This window comes from Vipera ursinii (genome assembly GCF_947247035.1).
Source record: "Vipera ursinii genome assembly, chromosome: 3".
NCBI classification, from domain to species: domain Eukaryota; kingdom Metazoa; phylum Chordata; class Lepidosauria; order Squamata; family Viperidae; genus Vipera; species Vipera ursinii.
In genome coordinates, this window is record NC_139516.1 from 57237105 (window position 1) to 57262950 (window position 25846).

Below are 25846 nucleotides of genomic sequence, written 5' to 3' on the forward strand. Positions count from 1 at the left end.
GCGGACCCACTTAACGGCGCAATTCTCCCGCGCGCTCCCGCTCCCCGCTCCCCCCCACCCCAATCTCCCCTCTTCCCTCGGCCCCGCCTTCTCATTCCATAAGCCCCGCCTCCCTGGAGTTGGCCCCCCTCTCTCTTTCTCTCTCTCTCCCCGCCCCTCGAGTTTCCTCGCGCGTCGGCAGCCCCTCCTCTCGCGATACGTGGCCGAGGCGGCGAAGTGTGGGGGGGCTGTTTGTTGGTGGTGGTGGTCTTGTCGCAGTGTCCAGCGTGCTCGCCGCTGACCAGAGAGCGGAGAGAGAGAGAGAGAGAGAGAGAGAGAGAGAGATGCCTGCCTGGGAGGTAAACGGGGAGAGAGACGCTCCCCAAGATCGTCTCCTCTCCTCCCCGCGGCCATGGCGGGCTGTTTAGCGCGCGAGCCCCCGCGCTGAAAAGTTGCCGCTGCCACCCGCCGTCATGAGGAAGGGTCGCCCTCGGGGAGAAAAAGCCGGGCCCTCGGGGCTCTCGATCCCCCGGAACCCGGAGCAGCCCGCCCGGCTCCCCTTAGATGCTTCAAAGAGAAGAGCCTATGCGGCGGCAGGGAGCGCGAAGGAAGCGGAAGAAGCGGGTCCGGGCAGCGCCGCCTGTAGGGAGCCGCCCGAAAAGGTACTGCGGCGGCTTGGAGGGTCTTCGGGGGGTTGGCGGGTCTGCTTCCTCGGGGGACGTCGGTACGGCGCGGGATCAAGATGGTGGGGCTGGATTGTGGAGGCTTTTGAACATTCGTTTTGCGGGCGAGGTGGGGGGGGGGAGAAAGATTTCTAGGGCAGCGTTTCCCAACCTTAGGAACTTGAAGATGCGTGGACTTCAACTCCCAGAATTCCCCAGCCAGCTATGCTGGCTGGGGAATTCTGGGAGTTGAAGTCCACGCATCTTCAAGTTCCTAAGGTTGGGAAACGCTGTTCTAGGGGTACCGTGATCCTTCCGGAGCGATCTCAAAACCTTCTTTTTCGAACAAGCTGGCCTGGTCTGACGGGATGGGGTTGGGTTTTTATAAATAGTTTTAATTTTAATATGTTTTAATTTTATGGGCATAATGGTTTAATGGCTTTTTAATTTTTGTATTCTGTTTTTTATTATGTATTGCCCTGTTCACCGCCCTGAGTCCTTCGGGAGAAGGGCGGTATACAAATTAAATTATTAAATTAAATTAAATTAAATCCTGCTTGGGGTCATCCAGTGTGGACAGCCGGAGGCTCCTCCGTCACTGCAAGAGGAGAGGCTGGCTGGCTGGGTGGGTGGAAGAAGGGCCATTGTGGTGGAGATGCTGTTCCAAGGATGCCAGAGAGAAAAGGGCATTCTCTGCTGAGGGGTGTCAGAAAATTCATGGAAACTTCTGCTTGCCTCTGGTGAAGCCCAATGAGGACTAATAAGCAGGCATATACATAGAATGAAGGCTACTGCTAAGCTTGTAAGCCGCCCTGAGTCTTCGGAGAAGGGCGGGATATAAATGGAATTAAAATAAATAAGAAGAACAACCCACTCTTTTCTTTATGCTCATTGCTGTGGAGGATGTTCACGTTGGATCTCTTAGAGGTGCACATGCCTTGCAAGATGATTTCTGTAAACCTGCAAATATAGCTCTGTAGTGGTCGATCTTGTGGGTTGAGATATTTGGTCCGGATCCAAGGACATCTCAGTTAAGGGACAGGTAGGCACACATTTATGTATAGATCAGTAGTTCTTACTGTTTGGTACTCTTTATTAATAGTATAATTTGCTCCAGTAAAAATACTTACAAAGCAACCATGTGGATGATTTATCTTCTCTAAAAGCTAAAGATTAATTATACAATCGATAAATTTACACGTATTATCTAAACCTTCCTGAGGATGTTCCAGAGGATTATTTATAATTACATTATGCTTGACTGGGTGAGGGAGCTCAAGGTTGTATACTACAATAGCAACCTTCTCAGGTAGCTTGGACTGAGAAATAATGATTGGGCCAAAATTTCCTGGTGAGTTTAGTAGTTAATTAAGGACTTGAACCTAAATGGTAATTATGCTTGCAGGATAAGTACTGTAGTCTATCTGAACATGGCCTCAAGTGGGCAATAATAAACGATGTGGACTTGTGGAAGGAGCCAAAGAACCTCTCTTATAGTAGAGGATTCATTAAGAATCTTTTGAATGTATATTTTACAACATAGGTTATATTTGTACAGTATTAGCCTTGGTCCTATGCATGATACTACAGCAAGTACCATTAAATACTTAGCTGCAGCTGATGCATGAAAAATTGATTTGACAATTGGTGTTCCTAATCAGTGAGCTGCCCAGTTTATTACACATTGGCTCTGACTCAATATGAAGAAGATGGAAGTGGGATAGTCTTATCTTTCTGTGGAAGATTGCATTAGCTGAGAACTAGTCATTTTTAAGCCAGTGAACACTACTTCACATACAGGTAGACCTCGATTTACAAACATTCATTTATTGACCATTCAAAGTTACAACTGCACTAAAACCAGTGACTTATGACAGTTTTTCACACTTATGATGCAGCATTCCCATAGTCCCATGAACAAAATTCAGAGGCTTGGCTACTGGCTCTTATTTATAATGGCTGCAATGTCTGCAGTCATGTGATCCCCATTTGGGATCTTCTGACAAGCTGTGTTAACGGCTAAGTCCTATTCACTTAACTGTGTTACCAATTTAACTACAGTGATTTCTTAACTCTGGCAAGAAAAGTTGTAAAATGGAGCAAAACCTACTTAATGACTGTCTTGCTTAGCAACAAAAATTTTGGACTTGATTGTGGTTATAAGTTAGGACTATCTGTATTACAGGAGAAGATTCGTGTCCTGCATTTTAATGCCACAACCCTTATGATAACCTGCAATGTTTGAAGAAATGAATCTGTTAAAAAATGTATGCAGTTTTAGAGGAATATACTTTCAGATGGACATCCTTTGTATTTGAAACAAAAACACTCTACAAGAAATGATTACTTATTCCATTTTTTTATGTTGGGGTCATAAACATTGTCTGTTCTATACTTATTTTGAGACGATTGCTTGTAGATAATAGCCAATATAAATTGGTTAGCAAGGAATCAGATTTCCAGATAGGTCCAGATGGATTTTATAACTAAGTAGCTTGGCTACTGCTATTATTATTATTACATATCTTGCGTTGTGTGAGGATAATCTAAAAACCTATGTAAGAGCCTTGGTGGAGCAGTGGGCTAATGCCTCCTTAAGTAACACCAGCTGCCTGCAATTACTGCAGGTTTGAGTCCCACCAGGCTCAAGGTTGACTCAGCCTTCCATCCTTCCGAGGTAGGTAAAATGAGGACCCAGATTGTTGGGGGCAATTAAGCTGACTTTGTAATAATGCCGCTTGGGGTGTGTGTGAAAGCCCTAATAAGCAGGCATATACATAGAATGAAGGCTACTGCTAAGCTTGTAAGCCGCCCTGAGTCTTCGGAGAAGGGTGGGATATAAATGGAATAAAAATAAAAAAATAAATAAAAAATAATACCTGTCACACATAAATACTCAGATGGACTTAGTGCCGGTGATGACTCTTCCATCATAACAAATATTTTCTCTCTGCACAAATTTGAATCAACTTTCAAAAGTTATCTGTGAACTTTTTTTTAATATTCAGATCATGATATTTCCCCTTTAATTACAGTTTAATTAAACTGTTTAATTACATTAAACATTTGCTTAGTTTCCTAAAAAATAACAGGATTTTGCAGAAATTAATTCTTTCTTTTAACAATCTTTGAAGGATTGTGTTCAGAATGCTTGCAAAATGCTTGCTTATTTTTTGGAGAATGGGGGAAAATGGTAAAATTTTACTTTTATTCGGAAGATGATGATACATTTATGTGTATATTTACTGGAGTGTATAGGTTCATCCAGTGGTAACTCTGAGAGGAGATAATGGCTTGTGGATGAAGCTGATTACACAAATATGACCTGTGAATGAGAGTTGTATGCAGAGATGATCCTTATGGAAAGAGTTCCATCTAAAAAAAATCTTGCTGGAAAGAATTTTTATTTAGTGGGGATTTAAAACTAAATGTGGTACAAGTAATTAAGCTTAGGTAATTAAAAGGATTGGGTTTAAGCTTACCAGCAGTTTTCATTTCCAATCAGGTAATCATTTTGAATATTGCATTCTTCCTTTGAAACATTTGCTAAATAGAATTCCATTCCCCAATGTGAAGGATTTTTTTGTTGTTGTTAGAGGATGAAGATGGAACAGAAGCTAACTCAATATTTCATTGGCGATAGCCTTATGCATATCTTGATATAAATTGCAAAATTTGAAAAGGTACTTTTATAAATAGTTCAGCTTGTTTCAGCTTGTTGGTCTGCTATTGTCTCAATATGATGGCACAAATAAAATCTATACATGTAAATGTTCAAAAACATGTTATATTTATGAAATTGGGGAAGAAAATACATCAGGAAAATTTCTCAAGTTTGATAACTTTCCTAAATAAGTCAGAGTTTTAGTAAAAAAAAAGGTGTAATAAAGTATTCAGATTATCTTTTAAACAATTTGAGGTAATTCAGCATAATATAGAAAACTGACATTGTAAACTTGTTGAATTTTCATCAGCTAAGTTTGACAGTATGTGGTTAGTACACCAAACCATAAATGTCATGGATTTTTAATGAAGATTTTAGTATATAGTGCTAGTACTGAGCTATTGTTCAAAAATATGTATATATGTATCTCTCTGTGTGTATTGCAGTTTATGAATATTTTATGCAACTTTGGTTGTCTATTTGGGACATAATGTAGATCTGGCTTTGGCAGGATGGAAGGAATTTGAAACATTACCACCTGCTCGGGAGACAAACAACTTTTTCTAGTCTGCCTGTTTGGCATAGGAAATTAATCAGTCGTGATTTTTTATCTCAATTTACATCCAAGTTTTGGAAAGTCTTTTTAAAAAAATTTCCTGGATAGTCATATTCATTCCACATCTTCTCATTATCTGCAATTCAATAGATAGATGGAAAAGGTTAACACATTATTTGGACAGTATTTGCTGTAGGATGTTTTATATCAACAGGACACTTAGACTGATTTATTGCTTCTTGCAAAATTTGTTACAACTTCACATTCCTCCATAGACTTGTCTCCCACCCCATTGTCTGTTCTCCACAGCATCTGTCTCCACTATTCCCTATGATAATGTCATTTCACAATAGACATAAATCATTGCAATGGCTTATTTTCATATTAAACAGATGTTTGGGAATAACAAATAACCTTTTTCCGCATTCAGTCCATTAAAATGAGATTTCACTGATTTCAGATGGTAAGAATTTTTCTTTGACTTGCTTTAAAATGGAATGCATCAGTCCTGCTTTATTTGGGCCCACCATTGCTGGTTTCCATAAACTTCTGAGTCCCTCCCTCCCTCCCTCCCTCCCTCCCTCCCTCCCTCCCTCCCTCCCCATCTCTCTCTCTTTCTCTCTTGATAAGTTCTTCAACAAAGTACAGTGATGCTTATATAACATTAACAGAAAATTATTGACAATATTTTATTTAGATAACTCGGAGGGTTGAAAATAGAGAAGAGAAAAATATTGCATCCATATTAATTACAATGTAGGATGATAATTGGAAAAACCTTTAATTTTCTTAGAGAGAGACAGGCTGCACAGTTTCTCTTAAAAGAATTGTTTGATTTGGCCCAGGTTGCATGCAATGTGTGGCGTACATGCGTAGACAATCGGGCAATAAGATTGTGGTGATGGATTTGGTGGGGGGTTTCACTAGGTGTCTGCTTTTTTTTTGTCTGTCCAAGACCACGGATTCAAAAGTTATTGGCCCCTTATTATTATACATTATACTTATTATACATTAGCCCAATAGCCTATAGTTTATACTTGCCTGATTACATGAATATTAATATATTATACTAGTCAGTGCTTGTTTGAGAAGTTTTACCCTGTCCCTTGAATTCTGCAGCAGTTGTCCCCCCCAACCCCTCCTGCTCCTAAGTCAGGTAGATGGGGAAGACGAATCAGAGGTGGAATGTAGTCCAGATTTTAGGCGCAGGAAAGGACTATTAGAATATTGTATTTGATTCAATGGAAGGGCTATATTGTGCTAGGGAGAGAAGATTGTACCTCTATCTGCAGTTTTAACACATGAACTGCTTTCCGAACCAGCATAACAGTGAACTCCAGGATAAAGGAGACATTTTGCTTCTTGCCAATTGAAACCTCAGTTGCTATCCTTGGAAGAAGCACTTTCTAGCTCCTTCTAACATCTGACATCTCGCTCCTTCTAACATCTAAGTCAGTCATGTGTTGATATTTACAACAGGGCTTTTCAACTTTTTTACCCACTGTACCCCTTTTAGGATATGGCAACATCCGAGTACCACCAGTCGCCTAGCAAGGTGTCAAAAACTTGATGACCAAAAAAAAAAAAAGGAAAAAAATGATGAAGTACAGGTAGTCCTTGACTTACAACGGTTTGCTTGGTGACTATTTGAAGTTACAATGGCACTGAAAAAGGTGTCCCCCAAGCCACAGCCGAGCAAGACATCTGCCTGCCCGCCTGGTGGCGCTCTTCCACCTGTCCAAGGTTTTCATTGTTTAGAGCATTTCTGTTGAGGATTGGCAGTGGGGGTGGGATGGGAGGGTGTTTGCTTTTTATTTCCCCCCCCTCCGGTCTGCTGGGTGGTTGCAGCAGGTTTTGGTCACTTCACATGACCCTGGGACACTGACCGTCATAAATATGAATCAGTTGCCCAGCATCTGTAAATCACAAGACCCTGGAGATGCTGCAACATTCCAGCTGATTGGCGCTTCTTTTGGGCTCAGCAGAAGCGCCAGGATCAGCGCCGAGCTCCAGCTGGAGCCTGGCACTGATCCTGGTGCTTCCGCTGAGCCCTGACAGCCCCGAAGAAGCACCAGTCAGCTGGAAAGTGGTGCTGATCCTGGTGCTGATCCTGGTGCTTCCACTGAGCCCTGACAACCCTACAGCTCCAGCTGTCTCTCGCTCAGGTTTGTGTGGTGTTGCCACTGGTTCAGCTCATTCCCCTCCCCTCTACCACTTTTCTAGGATGGTCGTGTACCATCTGCCAGGTGCCAATGTACCACAGGTGGTACCCGTACCACTGGTTGAAAAGCCCTGCTTTACAAGCTGCTGAGCCTATCTTCAAGAGAAGAAGGAGTTGTTGTTGATAAGTTGACGCCCACTTGCAGATGTGGGAAGGCAAAATGAAAGACTGTAGAGCTGGCCTTGGGAATGGGTAAGGAATGATCAAACTGTTAAGGGAGGAGTTTGAGTAAAGATTGTCCTTCAGAAAAATGAAAATGTGAAAAGCAACAGAAAATATCCTGTCTTAATTTTGTTTGGAATAAGCTGAATTAGAGAGATGTTCTGAGAAAGTTTTGGGTTATTCTTCCCTGCAGCAATAAAGAACATTCCTGGAATCCCTTTGTCTACCTTGAAGGGTTGACATCATACACACTGAATATGTATTTATGTGTGTGTGTCTTTAAAATACATTATTTAAATGTTCAAATGATCCCTAAGATCATATCTAGGAAGCAATGGGAATTCTAAAATTTAAAAGTTTGAGGAAACAGATACATTTTTCTTGAGTTCTTAGGAAATCTAGAAAAATTTAGTTAGTGGGTGGTTTAAAGTATTTTCGAAATAAAGCTTTTTTACAGATTATATATGATGTATTTAATCATAAGCAGAAGTTCAGTGGCTCTAGAAAAAAGCATTATTGCAGACCTACCTGTATGTTTTTTTTCTGGAATAAAAGAGTCTAATATATAGGTCCCAGGTAAGGAGTGTGGGGGTCCCTCAACGTGTCCATGGGCCACTGAATCATTGGATTTTATAACAGATCTACCAAAGTAAAAAAGGGAACACGATAATCTTGGTAGTGATGGAAGCTTTAATTAAGATGGCTCACTTCATAGCCTCCTGGTTCTGCCCACAGCCAAAAACTCTGCTCAGCTAGTTTTAAATCTACCATTTACATGGTTTAGCTTGGCTTGGTTTCATATTGTGACCCACAATTCACTGCTAGGTTTTGGCAAGAGCTTTCCCAAAGTCTAGGGAATCCAGATCCACTTATCGTCCATTCATCTCCTGGAGTCAGTTATTAGATGGAACCAGAAAATGGGATTCTGGAACAATATCTTGGATGTTTTATTAACTCCTAACAAGCAGCTGTGTGGACCTCCTAGGACAAGCTGAGTTTGTTTATAATCACAGCATACCTCCAGCCAAATGATGCTATTCATGGCTAACTATGACTTCCACCCCCAATTTTTTCCACTGACCTCATCAGCTTCTTCTGTTCCAACCTCAGATCAGCTCTTGTAGGAACAACAAACAATTCATTGAGTTCTTCAAGATCACTTACAGAAGACCAAGGATGATTATAAATACCTTGCTGATCATCATTGCCCGGCAGACCCACTGATAGCCCTGGAGAACTTTGCACCTTGCTATCCGTTAAAGAAATTGGATCATGGAAGCTGTTATCAACACAGTTCCTTTATGAGTCAAGTTACCTTCTAATTTCTGTGTTCATCCTGTATTTTACCATTCCTTGCTGGTTCCTGCTGTACTTTTTAACCCTCATCACTCCTCCATACTGACCACCACCCATTGTAGTTGAAGGGAACCTACATGAAGTAGCCTACGTTCTGGACTCCTCGCTCCATTGGGGACTCCAGTATCTGATGGACTGGAAGTTTTATGGATCAAATGAGCATTCCTGGGAAGATGTCAATGATGTTCATGATCTCTGCCTCAGCTACCTGTTCCATTGATGGTACCCAGAGAAGCCAAGGCCTCAATCTGTAAAAGAGGAAGGCTCTAAGGAGGATGATAGTGTCATGGCCAGCTCAGACTTGGAGGATGAAGAGAATCATCAGCTTAAGGGGATTCAGCTGGAAAGAGTTGTATAACAATCAGAAAAGGCAGCTATCGCTGGCCTCAGAAGACAAAAGAAGTAGAGCTAACACTCCAATGCAAGGGTTCTCAGCCAGGAGAGGAGGGCTAAACAAAGGCACTCAGCAAGATTTGGCCAAAAAGGAATTACCCCATCAAAGGAATAAATTGGAGCCCACACCATCCCTATATTAAGGGAAGCCATGTGCCTCACAGATCTTTTGGTGACTCTCCATTTACCTCACCCTCATGTTCTGCAACTCCTTAGTTGTCTTATCATATGTTCAAATTTTTGCCATTAGAGTTCTGTTGTAAAATCTTAGTAAAGATAAAAGACATCTAAAGGATAAAAGATAAAAGCCTGCATTTGTGATTTCTGTAGACCAGGATAGGACTGCTCCAGTCCCAGTAACCTTCACCACCCTGCACTCTGTGGCCCCTGCCACCCTGAGCTCCCCCACTCCAGCTCATTTTTTGCCATCTTCTTATTCCCACTATTGACAAGGTGTGTCCAGCTTGGCCAGTCGTGAGGCAGTTGCTGGCTACATGAGGCTATCTTCCCCAGGTTTTGTGAGGAAACTGCTGTGCCCAACCTAGAGAAGAATGTCTTTGTGTGGCCACAGCTGCCTTACAAATGGCAGGTCAGGTATGCCTCATCAGCAGGAGCAGGAAGAATGTGAAGGTCAGCTAGAGTGGCAGCATAAATGAACGATCATATGTTAAGGATTACCTATAACGGGAATATAAAGAGTATATCCTGGTGATGTGAGCAACATAGCTTTTAAAGTACTATATACCGCATACCTTTGGCATTGTTGCCCTATCCTTGTGTAGCTCAGTTTGCCTCTTTGCTACATAACCTCTTCCTATTGTGTTTCTTCTTGTGCTCTGCTGCATGTTAGTATATGTATATTGGTGTAAATGTCTTTGTCTCTGTATGTGTATATCAGAGTGCATCTGTGGATCTATGAATATATTTAACATTCTGTGTTATATGATTTGTTTCATTTGAAAAGCCTCACCTATTTTTACCCCACCCACGTAACATACGGCTTCAGTCACTTTGTTAATGTGCCATCTATGTACTTATTAAAAGTATGTATGTCATTTAGATCGCATTGTCTAGAAGTTACAGATGCATACCATAAGGATTAACACTAGAAGAAGTATTGTGTATGAACTTCAAGAAGCAGAATTATCAGAACAATATAAGAATTATATCAGGACATTTCAGCTTAGTTTAAATTAAATAATATGGCCAATGCAACTACTCCCATGTCTTTAATATTGTTATTCTTCTATCATATTAAAGATTACAATATGAGTTACACATGCAAGATTTTTTAGAGAATACCTTATATCTAAGGTTTTAGAGTGTTCTTTTCTGGTATATAGGAGCCAGGAATAACATATAAAAAGATTGGGAGTTAATGCATTGGCACAGAAAATGAAAGCTGTGTAGCAAATGGAAACAAAAGGTATTTCAGATGAGGAAATGACTTCTCCACACCTTTGTCATTCAATTTACTTCCTATGAATAGAGCAATTGTTTTAAAATTATTTTAAATTAATTTGCTATTATCTTGAGGAATATAGGCATTTTTATTTTTTCATCAGAGATGATATTTGAAATACATAGGACACAGGCTTGGTGAGTTGACCTTGTAAATGGATTGTTAAATTCTAGGAGTTATAAAAAATTGGTATTAGGTATTATTTGCCAACTCTATGTATTACATTTGAACTGAAAGCTAAACCTGCTGTGTAAAATTGATTTCCATAGAAAATGGCAGAGACAAACAGCTGGTGGTTTCAGATAGCTTGTCTGAATAGAGTGGATTTAAACAATTCCATGGGACTTATCAGTGTTTGTAGGTGTCTGCAAACGGTGGTATCATAAAGGCTATTTTCTATTGTATAGCATACTTTCCGTGTAATGGCTTCTGAATTTTTCCTAAAATCAGGACAGTTTTTTATATTGTACAATGACAATGGTTGCCTTTATTGTCATTCTTTTGGCTGTTTTTTTCTGACTACACTGTTTTAAACATCCTTTAGTTATGTTTGTTTACAATTAATTTGAATTAATATATGCTACCTTCTTTGAATGATACCATGTCAGGAAAGGCATGAGTTAGGGCTTTCAAGAAATGCTGAAAAGAACATGTAAGTTTTGTTTAGGTACAGAAACAAAAGGAAGTGCAAAGATTACAGTTCTATTGAGGTGAATTGGTAAAGGTGATGGCAAAAAGGCCATTTACATTCATCTTCTCTCAGAAGAAAAAGCCCCAACTGGCCAGCGTTACACTTATTTCAGTATAGATAAAGAGAAGGGATGGGAATATTTATTAAAGTTAAATAAATTAAAGCCTCCAGAGCCACCCCACCTGAAGAATCCCACTTTGGATCCAGAGATAAGCATTGTTAAATCTCCAGTGTTCTCTGGAGAAGTGGATTATCTATGGCTTGTCACCTAGTTATCTACAGGGTGTTATTCTGTGCTTTTATTACTGTGTATATCTTTTATTTATATAACTTTGTTTATTGTATATCAAGGACCAAGAGTCCTTGGGAATTATGAACAAAGATGATGATGATGGCGGCAAAGCCATTGCAGGGCAAGAATGGTTAGTAATTTAATATCAGTTACCTTTTGTGTCCCAGTCACCTTAATTCTAGATCTTGGTGGCTGGGTTGACTGAAGTTTCAGTCTCTGGTTTCTGGTAAGTGCCTGTCCTTTCCATAATAAACTACATTTGTCCAAAGCTTTGTTCTGGAAAATACTTGGATCTGAATTGTTTTACCAAAATCAGATTGGGAGAGAGGTAACTTGAAGGTAATAGGCTTTGAGTGAGCATATGTGGCAGTTACAAGGACTAATTAAGGATTTTGCTCATGTTTTTCTGCCTTGCTGCATGATAGATTCTCTTGATAGGTTCCTGGATTTATTTATTTAATTTCATTTCATTTCATTTCAATTCAATTTATTTATTTATTTATTTATTTATTCATTCATTCATTCATTCATTCATTCATTCATTCAGTTTATATACCGCCCTACTCCCGAAGGACTCAGGGCGGTTTACAAGGCAAAATTTAAAAACGGTACAATATAAAATTAAAATAAAATTAAATTAAGTCTAACCCCCCAAAATTAAAATCACAATTTAAAAACATTAAAACCTCTCAGTCCAGACCAGATAGCTCAAAGAGCCAAGTTTTTAGGTCTCGGCGAAATGAACAAAGGTCGGGGGCAGTCTGGAGTTATTGCAGATCTGGATTGAAAAAACCTGGTGTCCCTGGCTTTATGCTGGAGTACTTTTATTTTCAAGTTTTTGAGGGGGAAGGAGCCTGAGAATTCATGACCTCCATTGCAACTATGGGTTTTCTGAGGGAGTTTCAGCTTTGACTCATGCAGGTGATTTTATGCATTTGGCTGGTCTTTGTCTCAGAACAGCTGGTCCATGATCTGAAGAAGGACTATGTTGTATGAGGTCTTTGACTATGGTTGAATCACTTCCTGGTTTGCTTGAATTTAGTCATGTTTCAAAACATTTGAGTATTGAGTCGGTTCATTAAGTGCTCTGCCTCATGTTACGAATCCCACCACTTGGGAATATTCTCAATTTATTGAGTGCCTGGTGAGTTTCTGCAATTCACAAGTTGCCAAAGTACTGAGAAAATCACTCCTTTTCCTTTCTTCAGATTCATGGGCTTCCATGGTTTAGTGAAGATCTATGGGAGATAACACGGTAGAAGAGGCATTTAGAGCATTGGTAAGGGAAGAATGGATAAGAACTAGACAGAACATGTGAACCAGCTCATGTTCAAACCTATGCAGTGGTGTTCATACTCCTCCACCCTTACTGTATCAGTGGCTCTGTTTAGAGCGAAGTGCTCTCTCTCCATTAGCGAATGAGTTAGAACAAGAGCTGTCCACATGAGTTGTCTTGGCAATATTTGCTTTAGATTTGCTGCTGTCAGGACTGCATAAGTGGAATCTGAACAGTTATTAGAAATAATTTTTTTTCAGTATTATATGAAATTATTTTAATCTTGTGAATTCTGAAGATTTGCATAGTGTACTGGACAGAGTATCAATATAATATTGGGAGAGGGAGGTGATGATAGCCACCTGAAAGAGACAGTGGTTTATCTTTAGTTGAAGAGATAGTCCCTAGATCTGGCTTTACATGTAGTTCTCGCTTAAAGATGATAATTGGGACTGGTAAATCTGTTGCTAAGCAACATAGTTGTAAAGTGCAACATCACATGACCATACCAATTTGTGGTGGAAGCTGCAGCAGTCCCAGTTGCTGTCATTAGGTGAGTCCCACTGTGCAGTCACAGTGTCCCATGGTTGTGATCACCATTTGTGACCTTGTGGTGGCTTCCCCATTGACTTTGAATAATTACCCTTATGCTATATATTAGATAAAATAAAACTCTTACAAAACTATATTCATATAAGTTTCTTTCTTTTTAAATGGATTGAAGGGACCTCATCCAGTGAAAGTCAAACTTGCGGATTTGAAGATTTTTCAATCTTAGTAAATAGTAAGAAAAAAAATAAGTGAGTAAATAAATGAGATTTGACTGAAGTTTGAGTTCCCCAAAAAGGCTACATTAATGGTTCAGAGCATGATGGAATGCTGTGACTCCCAGTTGATCGTAAACAACTGTATATTTCTGCCATTGGCTCAGCTGAAGCAACTGTCTGGAGTACCTATGGGTAATCTCAAAATCTCATCTACATCTGAAGAGAATTTTCAGCAGTCTGAATCCTATATCCAGCTGCCTTTCAACTGTAATGTCTCCCATGGTCCATAGAACATCAGTTGCCAATTCCCACCAGAATTGAATCCAGAAAGGGGATTTTCCTAACCCTCTTCACTCAGGATTCAAATCAGGGTAAGGCACAGAAACTGTGCTGTTACAGGACCTAACATAGGAACCTGGGATGAAGCACATTACTGTTTGGGACTTTCCAGTGGCCTTTGATACTTTGACCATAATATCCATCTGGACTTCCTGCAGTGTGGGATAACACAAGTCTAACTTATAATCAGCTAAAATCTAATAAAAACAATTAAAATGCCAAGCAATTTAAGGGTAAAAAGCAACATATGTGAAGTGCCTAGAAAAAAAAATTGAGAACCAGTGTAAGATTATTCACCTTGAGTGTAATGAGATCCCAATATTGTGCACTAGTTAATGGCCTAATTGGCATATTTCACACCATTTGAAATTTCCAATACTTTTCATGGATGCTTATGTGCGGTATAATTCTCTTTTGCATGACAGTAAAACAGAACTTAAGAATGGCAACATTTTTCATTAGCATTGCTTGATACAATAGCTGCACTTAAAATTACTAAAATAGTTTTTTGTTAATACATTTCTTGTGTATTTCTATGAGGGAGTCCAGAGAGTGCAAGTCCTCATGAACTTTTGGAGAGTAAGCTTATTCTATTTCTCTTTGAACATTTTTTTCTAGGATGTTGTAACAGAATCCATTTCTTTGCGCTGCCGAAAATTCAGCAATCCTGACATATTTTCATCTACTGGAAAAAGTAAACTCCAGCGACAACTGAGTCAGGATGACTGCAAGCTGCGAAGAGGTAGTTTAGCCAGCTCTTTGTCAGGTAATTTAGTGCAATTATATAATAGCTTGATTTTAAACTTTGACCAGTGTAAAGTAAAGATGTAGAAACTATGAAATTAAGAACTATGACTTAAAAATTATATGCCTAAAATCTGTAAGAACAATGATAAAATTAAATTAGTTTTATTCAGCATATATCAGCTTACAAATGTAATAGTCATGCAATATTGCATGATTAAATCATTTGCAGATATACTCAATCTAGTTTCATATCTCAAATAAAGATTTGTTGATGCCTTGGCTGCATCTTTTAAAAAATATGTGATCAAGAGCTCTTTTTTGTAAAAATTCTTATCTAGGAGTCTAGGACCAATGTGATTTAAAACATTCATGTTAAAACTGTTCCTTTAAACTCATTCATTATATTCTATAATTGAACTGTGTTACAAATTAACAAATTAAGAACTAAAATTATTTTTTTTCCTTAAAGGAAAGCAGCTGCTTCCATTATCCACAAGTATGCATAGTGGAGTGGCACACACATTAGGACAGCCATCTGGAGAATCATCAAATCTGGTCCGCATGAGAAATCAATCATTAGGACAATCTGCTCCATCACTTACAGCTGGTTTGGTATGTTTCAATGCATTTTTTTACAATTTTATTAAAGTAGGTTGTGGAAAAAAAGGCCATAGCTTTTCTATTGATTTTTCTAATTATTCTGATGACTTACGCTGTTTTGATTTTGACGTTATTCTTCATATTCTTAGTATATATTTGTAAAAAAAGGGCACAAGAATAATTTGGCAGGAATAACTGTATGTTATTAGTCATGATGAGCAAGCACCCTGCCTACTTTTTCCTTAAGTATTTTTAAAAAAATACTTCTAACTTGGATGAAACTGTTTGGCAACTGAGAGTTCTAGTAGTTGATCTTTCTTATAAGGTAAAAAGATCAGGGTCTGTACTTTGGCCTTTATATGTGAATTACACCCCTTCCTGATATGTGTACACGTATGCTTATTTACCTAAGGCTTTGGAGAACTGAGTTTATCATTCATATAAGTAGCTCTCAACGTACGAGCGGTTGTTTAACCATTTGAAATTATGACAGCTTGGAAAGGGTTGCTTTATGATCAGTAAAGTGCTTCTGCTTGTTGTAGAACGTGGCAATGCCTCTGGGTCATGTGATCATGATCTGGTGTTTGGCAACTTGTTCGCCAGCACCCCATGCTCATCGATTGCTATTTGTAATTTTCTGTGCTGGCTTTCTCAGAAAGCCAGTAGGTAAGCCAGCATGGAAGATTGCAAGCTGCTGTCATCTGCCAAAGGATTTCCCCTCCCTTCCATGTCGCTGCAATGGTGAAATCCTTCACGGGCTGCAGATCTGAAGATCCGAGCTTGGTTTTGGAGTTCCCTTCCATGTGTAGGGAAGCTGCCTGCTTTCCTGCAGGTTGTCAAGTGCCCTGCAAGTTGTTAAATGTCATGCAAGTTGTTAGTGACTGTGCAGGTTGTTAAGCAGATGAAGTGAAAGAGCTGGTTTCTGAAGGAGTATAGGTAGTTTTTCTTTCTCTTCGTCAACTTAATAACCGTCACCGTCACAATAACCAGAATTGGGAGAGTTGGGGTATTAAAATTATTGTGTGATTGTCCCAATTTTAATGTATTCTGTGGGGTAGTATAATGTATTCTCTCTGGTTCAGAAAAATAAGAATTCTTCAGTTTACTGAAGAATTTCCTTATTAGTGTACTGAAAGTGTCCATCCAATTTAATAATGCACATCTCAGTGAATGCTGACGTTTTTCATGATTTTTAGTTGAATTCTTTAAGATGATGCAATTCATTTGACTAAAGCAAGATATTGAATTGCAGAATTGAAAACAGAACATGAATTTGCTTTAAGTTGGTCTGTTAATCGTAGAATCCAACTGATTTTAAAAATCCAAAATCATATTTAAATGTTTATGAATAATTGCAGCTGCGTAAAGAGCAATCCTCATTTTTTCCTGGGACTTAATGGGAGTTTCCTTATGATATGTTAAGCTAAGAGAGAGTGACTAATTTAAGTTTTCAAATTGAAGTGAAGCCCTGGACCACCAATCCAAATTTAAAACCTAAACACTGCATTTCATTGTTTTTGTGACATCTTAAACTTGTCAAATTTGTACTAGAAGAAGCCTGTATTCTGCTACTCACATACTGGATTTAAACTCTCCTAAAACAAATGGCACATCTAAGCGAATGCAGTGGAAAATTGTAAAGTGTCACGCTCATTTTGTTTTCAAAATGGCAAACGTGACGCGTATCTATTAGTTTTGTGCATGTATGCATTGCAAAATTTTAAGGTACATCTTTGAAGTATGGAGATGGCAATTCTTTTTACACATGGTATGAACTTCATGCTAGTGGTGCCATCTACTGGACAACATATACCGTTCAAAAAACCAGAAGAATTCTTACTGTAACAGAATTTTAAAAATAGGGTGATCTTATTAAGTAAGGGCTTCTTGTTATAGCTGATGTTGGAGGAAAATCACATTAGTCAATACAGGCAGTCCTTGACTTATGACAGCAATTGATCCCAACATTTCTGTTGCTAAGTGAGACATTTGTTAAGTGAGTTTTGCCCCACTATATGACCTTTCTTGCCACAGTTAAGTGAATCACTGTAGTTGTTAGCAATCAATCAATCAGAATAGAGCTGGAAGAGACTTTGGGGGTCTTCTAGTCCAGCCCACTGCTCAAGCAGGAGACCCTATACCATTTCAGACAAGTGGATGTCCAGTCTCTTCTTAAAAACCTCGAGTGATGAAGCACCTACAACATCTGAAGGCCAAGTTGTTCCACTGGTTAATTGTCCTCACTGTTAGGAAGTTTCTCCTTAATTCCAGGTTGCTTCTCTCCTTGATTAGTTTCCATTCATTGTTTCTTGTCTTGCCTTCTGGTGCTTTGGAAAATAAATTGATCCCCCCTTCCTCCTTGTGGTAGCTTTTCAAATAGTGGAATACTGCTATCATGTCCCCACTGGAACTTCTTTTCTTTAGACTGGCCATTCCCAAATCCTGCAACTGTTCTTCATATGTTTTAGGCCTTTAATCATCTTAGTTGCTCTTCTTTGCACTTTTTCCGAAGTCTCAACATCTTTTTTGTAATGTGACCAAAACTAGATGGAGTATTCCAGATGTGGCCTTACTAAGGCTTTATAAAGCGGTACTAACACTTCATGTGGTTTTGAGTCTATGCCTCTCTTTATGCAACCAAGGATTGCATTAGCTTTTTTGGCTACTGCCACACACTGCTGACTCATGTTTAGGTGATTGTCTACTACGACTCCAAGGTCCCTCTCACAGTTCTATTTTTGAGCCAGGTTTCACCTAACCTGTACTTAGAACATTTGGTTTTTCCTGCCAGGTATAAAACTTTGCTTTTCTCCACATTAAATATCATTTTGTTGAATAGGACCTATTGTTCAAGTCTGTCAAGATCTTTTTGGATTCGGAGCTTGTCTTCTGAGGTATTGGCTATTCCTGCCAGCTTAGTATCATCTGTAAATTTGATGAGATCCCCTTCTATTCCCTCATCTAAGTCATTTATAAAAATATTGAAGAGTACTGGGCCTAAGACAGAAACTTGTGGTACCCCACTGCTTATTTCTCTCCATGTAGATGTAGTACTACTCGTTGAGTACGGTTTGTCAGCCAGTTACAAACCCATCTGGTGGTGATGTTGTCTATCCCACATTTTTCTAGCTTACTAAGAAGTATGTTGCCATTGCCTTTTAGTGAATGAATGGGCCAGGTAAGTCTGATTATTGCTTTATATCAGGGGTCTTCAAACTTGGCCCTTTTATGACTTGTGGACTTCAAATCCCAGAATTCCTCAGCCAGGCACACTGGCTGAGGAATTCTGGGAGTTGAAGTCCACAAGTCATAAAAGAGCCCAGTTTGAAGACCCCTGCTTTATATGCTTACCTCTGGCAGAGCTGGCTGATCTGAAGCCATCAATTACTACCAGAGTGGAAGAATTCTGCATTGTTTGCAGAGTTAGGCATATGTTGATTCAGGGGTTTAATTATTGTTACACATTTAGGTAATTATGTCAGCTGTTTCAGGCAACTGGATGGTTTTCATTTTGATACTCATGCCAGTTGGTCCAGTTCAGTGTTATTATGTATTATGAGGTACAGCACTGTATTTGCCTTCAAAATATGTCAGAATATTAAGATAATGGTATTCTTCAACTTAATGATTCATTATTTAGTGACTGTTTGAAATTAGACCCCCACCCGAAGCTAGTTGTCATCCAATTTTGAAGTTCCAGTATCACCCCCTCCATGTCGCTTGCTAACTGGCCTGCATTTATGGCTGGTTGCAGTGCCTTATAATTACATGACCATGATTTATGATGGTTTTTCTGAAAATATTTTTCTTAACATGCCTAATTCTCTCATGTACCACAAGGGGCAGAAACATGTTTTTGTAATTAGTGATTTTTATTCTTTTGACAAACATTTCTTGTAAGACCACATATTAGCCACTATCTTTCTATCTGGCTTTGCATATTTTAACAGTTTCCTTTTATTAAAGATGCTTGTCGTTCTATCAGAGTAACAACTTTCCTTCATTTATGACTAACCTAGCAATGATTACATCTGTTTTTCTTGTTAGCCAGAACTATTATGTTCCTCAATATATTTGTTTCCATCCTGTTTCCTTATGCTATATCAGTTAGCTAACATTTGCTATAAAGTATTCCAATTCCGATCTCCTGCTTACGTATACATGCAATAATATCCTTTACGCACGCATGCCTAATATCATCACAAGCATATACGTTTATCTATAAGTGCATTAATTAGCCAAAGAAACATTGCACAAAATTATTTCTTGGTCAGTGCTGACCTATCTACTAAGGATTCTATGTATTCTCACATATGCTTTACTTTTATGTTTTATACTATATATACTTTATATTTTAAAATATATACTTTATATTTTATACTATTTTATACTAAAGCATTCATGCAAAAACATTCATGCAAAACATAACTCAGGCCCATTTATTTTATTACTTTTTTATTAACTAACATACAATAAAATTACTTTTTTACGTTCATATATTTCTCTGTGATCTGCCAAGGACCAAAAATCTGTTCTGTAGACTTTCTGCTTAACATGAGGTAACATCTTTTGTCCCGTCTCAATCAGAACGCAATCAAAAACATTCCTCCCCATGGTAAACAAACTCATTCCCCTGTAGTTTCTATTTTCACTCTTCTTTTTTTTCTTTTTGTCTAATAGAACAAAAACGACATTCTTCCTACTCCGGTAGAAGAGAATATATGTAGCTCAGGGTTGAACTGTGGAGTCCTTGGTGCTCTCTGAACTTGGTTGTTCACTTGCAGACATTTCATTGGGGGAGTGTGGAATTTGCTTCCTGTTTACATTCAGTAGCTTGCAGTTGATGGTGGTATGGTTGGTTTTGAAAGAAAAAGACCAGGACGCATCATCTCCACCAGGCAAGATCCAGATTAGTAGGGATTAACAACAGGCAACCATGCAGAGAAAAATACTTTAATCAAGGAACTACAAAGGAAAAAAAAACCCTGTACTGAGGATGTCAGCATCCTCATTTATGACTAATTTTTCATCAATATTTTTCTTGGAAATTGTCATTGATGGTATTCATTTCTAATTCACTCTTTGATGTATCACTAAATTACATTTTGACTCTCCATTTTCCCTCCTTTTAAGCTTAATGTTCATTTTCTTTTTTATTGTTATTTGCAAATATTTTCTCTGTATGTATTATATAATGTTTCCTCATTTTTTTTGTAGAAATGATTTTTAATGTATTCGTCATCCACAGTCTCTTTCGAACAAGCATCCTTTTCCCTACTTCCCATTGCTGTAGCTCCACCTATTTCTGTGTAATACAATTATTTTCAGTCTGCTCAAGTATCCTCTTATGCCCAATTCATTCTCTTGTGAGATTAATATATCTTCTAATTTTTTCAGACAGGTTTTGTATTTTCTCTTGCAATAGCTCTTCTTTCACTGTGGATTCTTTCACTTCTTCCCTTTTCTTCCATGCTCATTCATTCCCACTTTTGAACTACCCTCAAAATAGCTTATTCCACCTCTCACTGCCATACCATCTTTCACTAATCTTCCCTATGAATAATTATATCAGTCAGGTTCATATTTAAATTCTTTCCTTTGCTATATCTACATATATGTAGATTTATGTTTTAAGTCATTTTGTATTCAAAACAGAAAGATACTGGACTTCTTGGGAAGTAATGTCAGACTTTCCAGATGGTTGCCTGAGAGCAGAGCGATGGCTGTGGTAGAAAGACAGGCCAGTGAAAGGAATGGCTCCTTGGAACTTTTCTCTAGATCAAGGACAAGACTAGGATCACCTATAGGCTTGCTCCATAGAGAAGAGAGAATAAAATAATGATTTCCAGCAAGATTTGAGAGCTCTGGGAGCCAGGGGAAAATCATTCTGCCTAAGCCAGGGTTTGGTGCCTTTGGATGCTGTGTTTGCCAGCCTCCTTTTAAACTACTTTAGGAAGTTGCTTGTTATTAATTTTCTAGATCACTGCTTTTCAACCAGTGGTACGGGTACCATGTGCGGTACATTGGCACCTGGCAGGTGGTACACAACCATCCTAGAAAATTGGTAGCGGGGGAGGGGAATGAGCTGGACTGGTGGCAGCACCACACAAGCCTGAGCGAGGGATGGCTGGAGCTGCAGGGCTGAGTGGAAGCGCCAGGATCAGCACTTCTTTGGGGCTGTCAGCGCTCAGTGGAAGCACCAGGATCAGCGCCAGGCTCCAGCTGGAGCTTGACACTGATCCTGGCACTTCTGAACCCAGAAGAAGCGCCGATCAGCTGGAATGTTGCATCATCTCCAGGGTCTTGTGATTTACATTCAGATGCTTGGCAACTGATTCATATTTATGACTGTCACAGTGTCCCAGGGTCATGTAAAGTGACCAAAACCTGCTGCAACCACCCAGCAGATGGGGGAGGGAATAAAAACCAAACACCACCCCACCCCACCCCCGCTGCCAATCCTCAATAGAAATGCTCAAAACAATGAAAACTTTGGACAGGAGGAAGAGTGCCGCCGGGCGGGCAGACAGGTGTCTTGCTTGGCTGTGGCTTGTGGGGCACTTTTTTCAGTGCCATTGTAACTTCAAACGTCACTAGGCGAACTGTTGTAAGTCGAGGACTACCTGTACTTCATCACTTTTTTCCTTTTTGGGGGGGGGTCAGAAAGTTTTTGACACCTTGCTAGGTGACTGGTGGTACTTGGATGTTGCCATATCCTAAAAGTGGTGCAATGGGTGAAAAGGTTGAAAAGCCTTGTTCTAGATGTTAAGAACCTTCTGAAAGGCCAATTTCATCATGCTGGGAAAGTTTCCTTCCACATTGGAAGAAAGAAACTTCATTTATAATTAAGGATTAAAAAGAAAAACTTTATTTTTTAGGAAAAAAGTATAAGGGGAATAAAAATGTTTATTTTGGAAAGTTAAGGGGTGAACATGAAAGGGTATTTCCAGTAGACTGTTTAAAATTTTCTAAAAGAATATATGAAGATTGTGAAACTAGCTATAAGAAATCCTCCCATGGGACAGTTTTGTTGGTTGGAAAATAAACATGATAAGAGGGGACTTTGAAAGTTGATTACAGGGGACTAAAGAGATTACAGTTGAAGGAGAAGAGTCTTATTAATACAGTGGAGCAATATTATTTGTTCATAAAAGAAATTAAGGCTGTTTGGGAACAGTGTACTTAGAAATTATTTTCAAGGTTATCTGACACTATAAAATGGATTTCACAGACGATACAGAAGAAGAACAAATTTTACTGAATAAAATAGAGCTTGAGACTGATTCGAATGTGGTTTTGAAAAGGTTTTTTTTTTTAAATGTCAGACTACAACAATGATAATGAAAAAAGATGCTGTGGATCTGAAAATGGATTTAAAAATGCCAAACTGCAAGAGCAATGTGGAAAAAGATGCCACAATAGATTTACATATGAAACCAGTTGATGTCTTAGTAAGTGATGATGATAACTTTATTGTCACTTTGTCACAATCGGCATACATCAAAATGAAATTTCGTTGCATACAGCTCTCAAAGGGTCACCACCTCCGATATATACTTCTTGTTCGTGGCCCGCTCAAATTTCACATTGTCCATTTTAGTCTCTAGGGAGTGAACGATGGCAAACAGGACAGATGGAAATGGGGCTCCATGTGGATTAGCCCTCAAATTCGCTTGTATTCCGACAACCTCGCCTTCTTTCCTTTTTCTGATCCTGACTCTTCCACCTTTTCCTTAAAGAGGCCTTGCTTCTTTTCGCCCCTGGAGCACGCTGCTGCCGCCGCCACCAACTCCTCCAAAAGCCTCTCTCTCTTCCTCTGGGCCTGCCGACAGCCTCATCCAGTTCCTTCGCTCCATAAGCTCCAGGTCCTCTCCTCCTCTGCCTCCTCTGGAAACAGCCCTGATTTGCAATACAATCCATCACTAGGCCAGCAGTCAGATCTTGCTGCTGGCAGAACAAATTCAAACAGCGCCAACGACTTTTAACGGTCTCACCAACAGTTCCAAAACCACTAGAAACTCGCCAGGCCAGCAAAGATTGTCGATCGTATGTCGTATGTTACCTTAGTTCCACCATGTTGCTCAAACACATTAAAATCTTCCTGATCATGTGGCCTATAGCCCTTACTATCCCTCCCAAAACTATTCACCTTCAAGAGCCAATGCAGCCACAGCCATTCCAGGCGCCGCCATCTTAGAGTAAAGGGGGTCATACAAATAATCAGAAGAGTGATTTGGAAAGCCTTATCTTGGATTTACAGACGGGACACCTTAAACTACTGAAGCTTTTTCTGAAAGAAGGCAGAGAAAAGAGGAAATAATAAGAAATAAACTTGTGGAACATTTTTCAACAGGATTAAAGATCAAGCTTTTTAAAAGTAAACAGAAGGAATATAATTTTTTTTTATTTCACTAGGATTAAAATATTGTGCTGTCTAGTAGCCATTAATGCATTTTTTAAAAAACCAGGACTGACTGATGAGTATTTTGCTTTATTTCTTAGAGAAGGTGATGTTGGAATACAAAATGGAATTGTTTGACTAGATTATATATTTTACTATTGCTGGTAGCTTTTAATAGACTTGCTGATTAGGACTGAATGACAAGGCTTTATAATTTGCTTATTGATAAGGGATGTGATATATGAAGAAGAGAGATTTTTAAAATGGAACTACTAGAGAAGATATAAGTTATTGAAATTATATTTGACTGAAGGGAGAGGGAAGTAATTTTTTATATACTCTTCACTTTTTTCTCTTTATTTGCATTTTTTCTTTTTAAATTTTTGTAAGTTTGTATTAGACTTTATTGTTGCATTTGTAAAATTTAATAAAATTATTATTAAAAATGCCAGTAAGATACTTGCCAGTCTCCATTCTTCTTCATTCCCTCTCTTTTGGATCTTTCTTCTTTCATTCCCACCCATTCATAATTTTTCTAAATATTCTGTCTTGCATAATTCTGATTTTTTTGTTGTTTGCTTTTGTTATTTCTATTTACTATTGCAAAAGAAAAACAATTAAACCTGCAGATTTAAGAGAAACTTATTGATACAAGTTCATATATTATGGATCAAAGGAATAATACTGTTAAATAATTTTCTGTGACCAGTGTGCGTACTATGTACAATGTTCTTGTCTTAAGTATTCCAATAGCAAGATAAGTTTTGGATTCAATTTTTTCTTGAAATAAATGTATTTTCTTATCAAAATAAATGTGCATGGATTTTATATAGAGATGTACCCACCCATTCATCCATCCCCTACAAGGCAACATCCTCCCCTCTTTTTATGTGTGTGTGTTTGAGTCATTATTGACCCCTGGCAACTTCTTGGACTATTCCCTACAGTTTTCATGCAAGGTTTTTCAGAAGTGGGGTGCCATTGCCTCTTTCCTAGGTCTGAGAGGGAGTGACTGGCCCAAAGTCACCCAGCTGCCTTTGTGCCTATAAGGGGCACTAGAACTCAAAGTCTCCCAGTTTCTTTTCTGGTTCCTTAATCACTACACCAAGCATTCTCTGTGGTTTAATTAAAATAAATATTACTGATATTGGTAAGAATTAAAGGAACTGCTACCCTACAGCTGTTGTTCACTGCTGAATCTCTTTGCTGTCTTCCACACTGCAGTTTCTCTTGAAAAAGTGTCACATAGTAGTAATAAGAAATGTCGTCATCAGTTCCATAAGAGCTGCTTTATGACCTCAATAAAGAATTCCATTTGACAGTTTTGAATGGAGATAGGTTTTCAGAGAATCAGACAGAAAAACCACTGGGTCAAATTACTTATATTCACTGATGAGAATATCACTATTACGTTGTGCATTGAGATATAAGTAATTTTGTTAATCATGCTTCGTTTCATGTTCTGCCAAGAACTGCTTTTCTTTGACCTTCTAGTGCCATCTAGGATTGCATTGATATAAGGATGAACAAAATTAACATGACTTGCAGTTGAAAAAGTTGAATATTTTCCTTTTCCTAAATTAATGGATTCCGTTTACTCTGGAACCTGTCATAAGAACGGAAAATGCCCGACTTAGAGGCTTTTAAGGTAAGCTGCTTAAAAGCTTCAGTGGTTTGGCTTATACAGTACAGTAGTTGTCACAGATTGTTGAACCTAAGCTTATCTTTTTAAAAGCCTGTCTCTTCATTAATATATATAATTACTATTATTTCTCTCAAATAAGCATTTACTCTTTCTAAAGTCCAAATTTTATATCTTAGCATGCAGATGCTGAAAACCTAAAAGGATAAAGATTGTAATGTAACTTCAGTCCTCAAACACATTTCTCCGTTTTGGATTGCTAAGCTAAAAACATCCATCATAGCCATAAAATCAAATGTTGTCTTGCCTATACTCTGTCAAATACTGTAGCACAGCAAGATTCAAGAAGTTTTATTTGCAAAATAGATGGGTATAGGACTAGATTATTTGAGGGACTGCCTCTCCTTGATTTACTGCCCCACCAGTACTAGCAGAGAGGGCATGTATGTTAGAGATTCCTTTGGCTAAAGGTAAAGGTAAAGGTTCCCCCCCCACATGCGTGCTAGTCGTTTCCAACTCTAGGGGCCGGTGCTCATCTCCGTTTCAAAGCCGAAGGGCCAGCGCTTGTCCGAAAACGTCTCTGTGGTCATGTGGCCAGCATGACTAGACGCCAAAGGCACACGGAAAGCTGTTACC

At 38.9% G+C, this 25846-nt stretch overlaps 1 protein-coding gene across 3 annotated transcripts in view; it reads left to right on the top strand.

Annotated features, from left to right (window-relative positions):
- The first annotated feature begins 228 nt into the window (after positions 1 to 228).
- The window catches only part of MAST2 (microtubule associated serine/threonine kinase 2), a 149818-nt gene continuing 124200 nt past the window's right edge, over positions 229 to 25846 (top strand). For all 3 annotated transcript variants that reach the window (XM_083358445.1, XM_083358447.1, XM_083358446.1), the window contains exons 1-3: positions 229 to 641; positions 14439 to 14586; positions 15037 to 15179. In XM_083358445.1, the coding sequence (XP_083214571.1) occupies positions 453 to 641; positions 14439 to 14586; positions 15037 to 15179 (480 nt within the window). In that variant the 5' untranslated portion in view covers positions 229 to 452. The remainder of the gene's footprint in view (positions 642 to 14438; positions 14587 to 15036; positions 15180 to 25846) is intronic.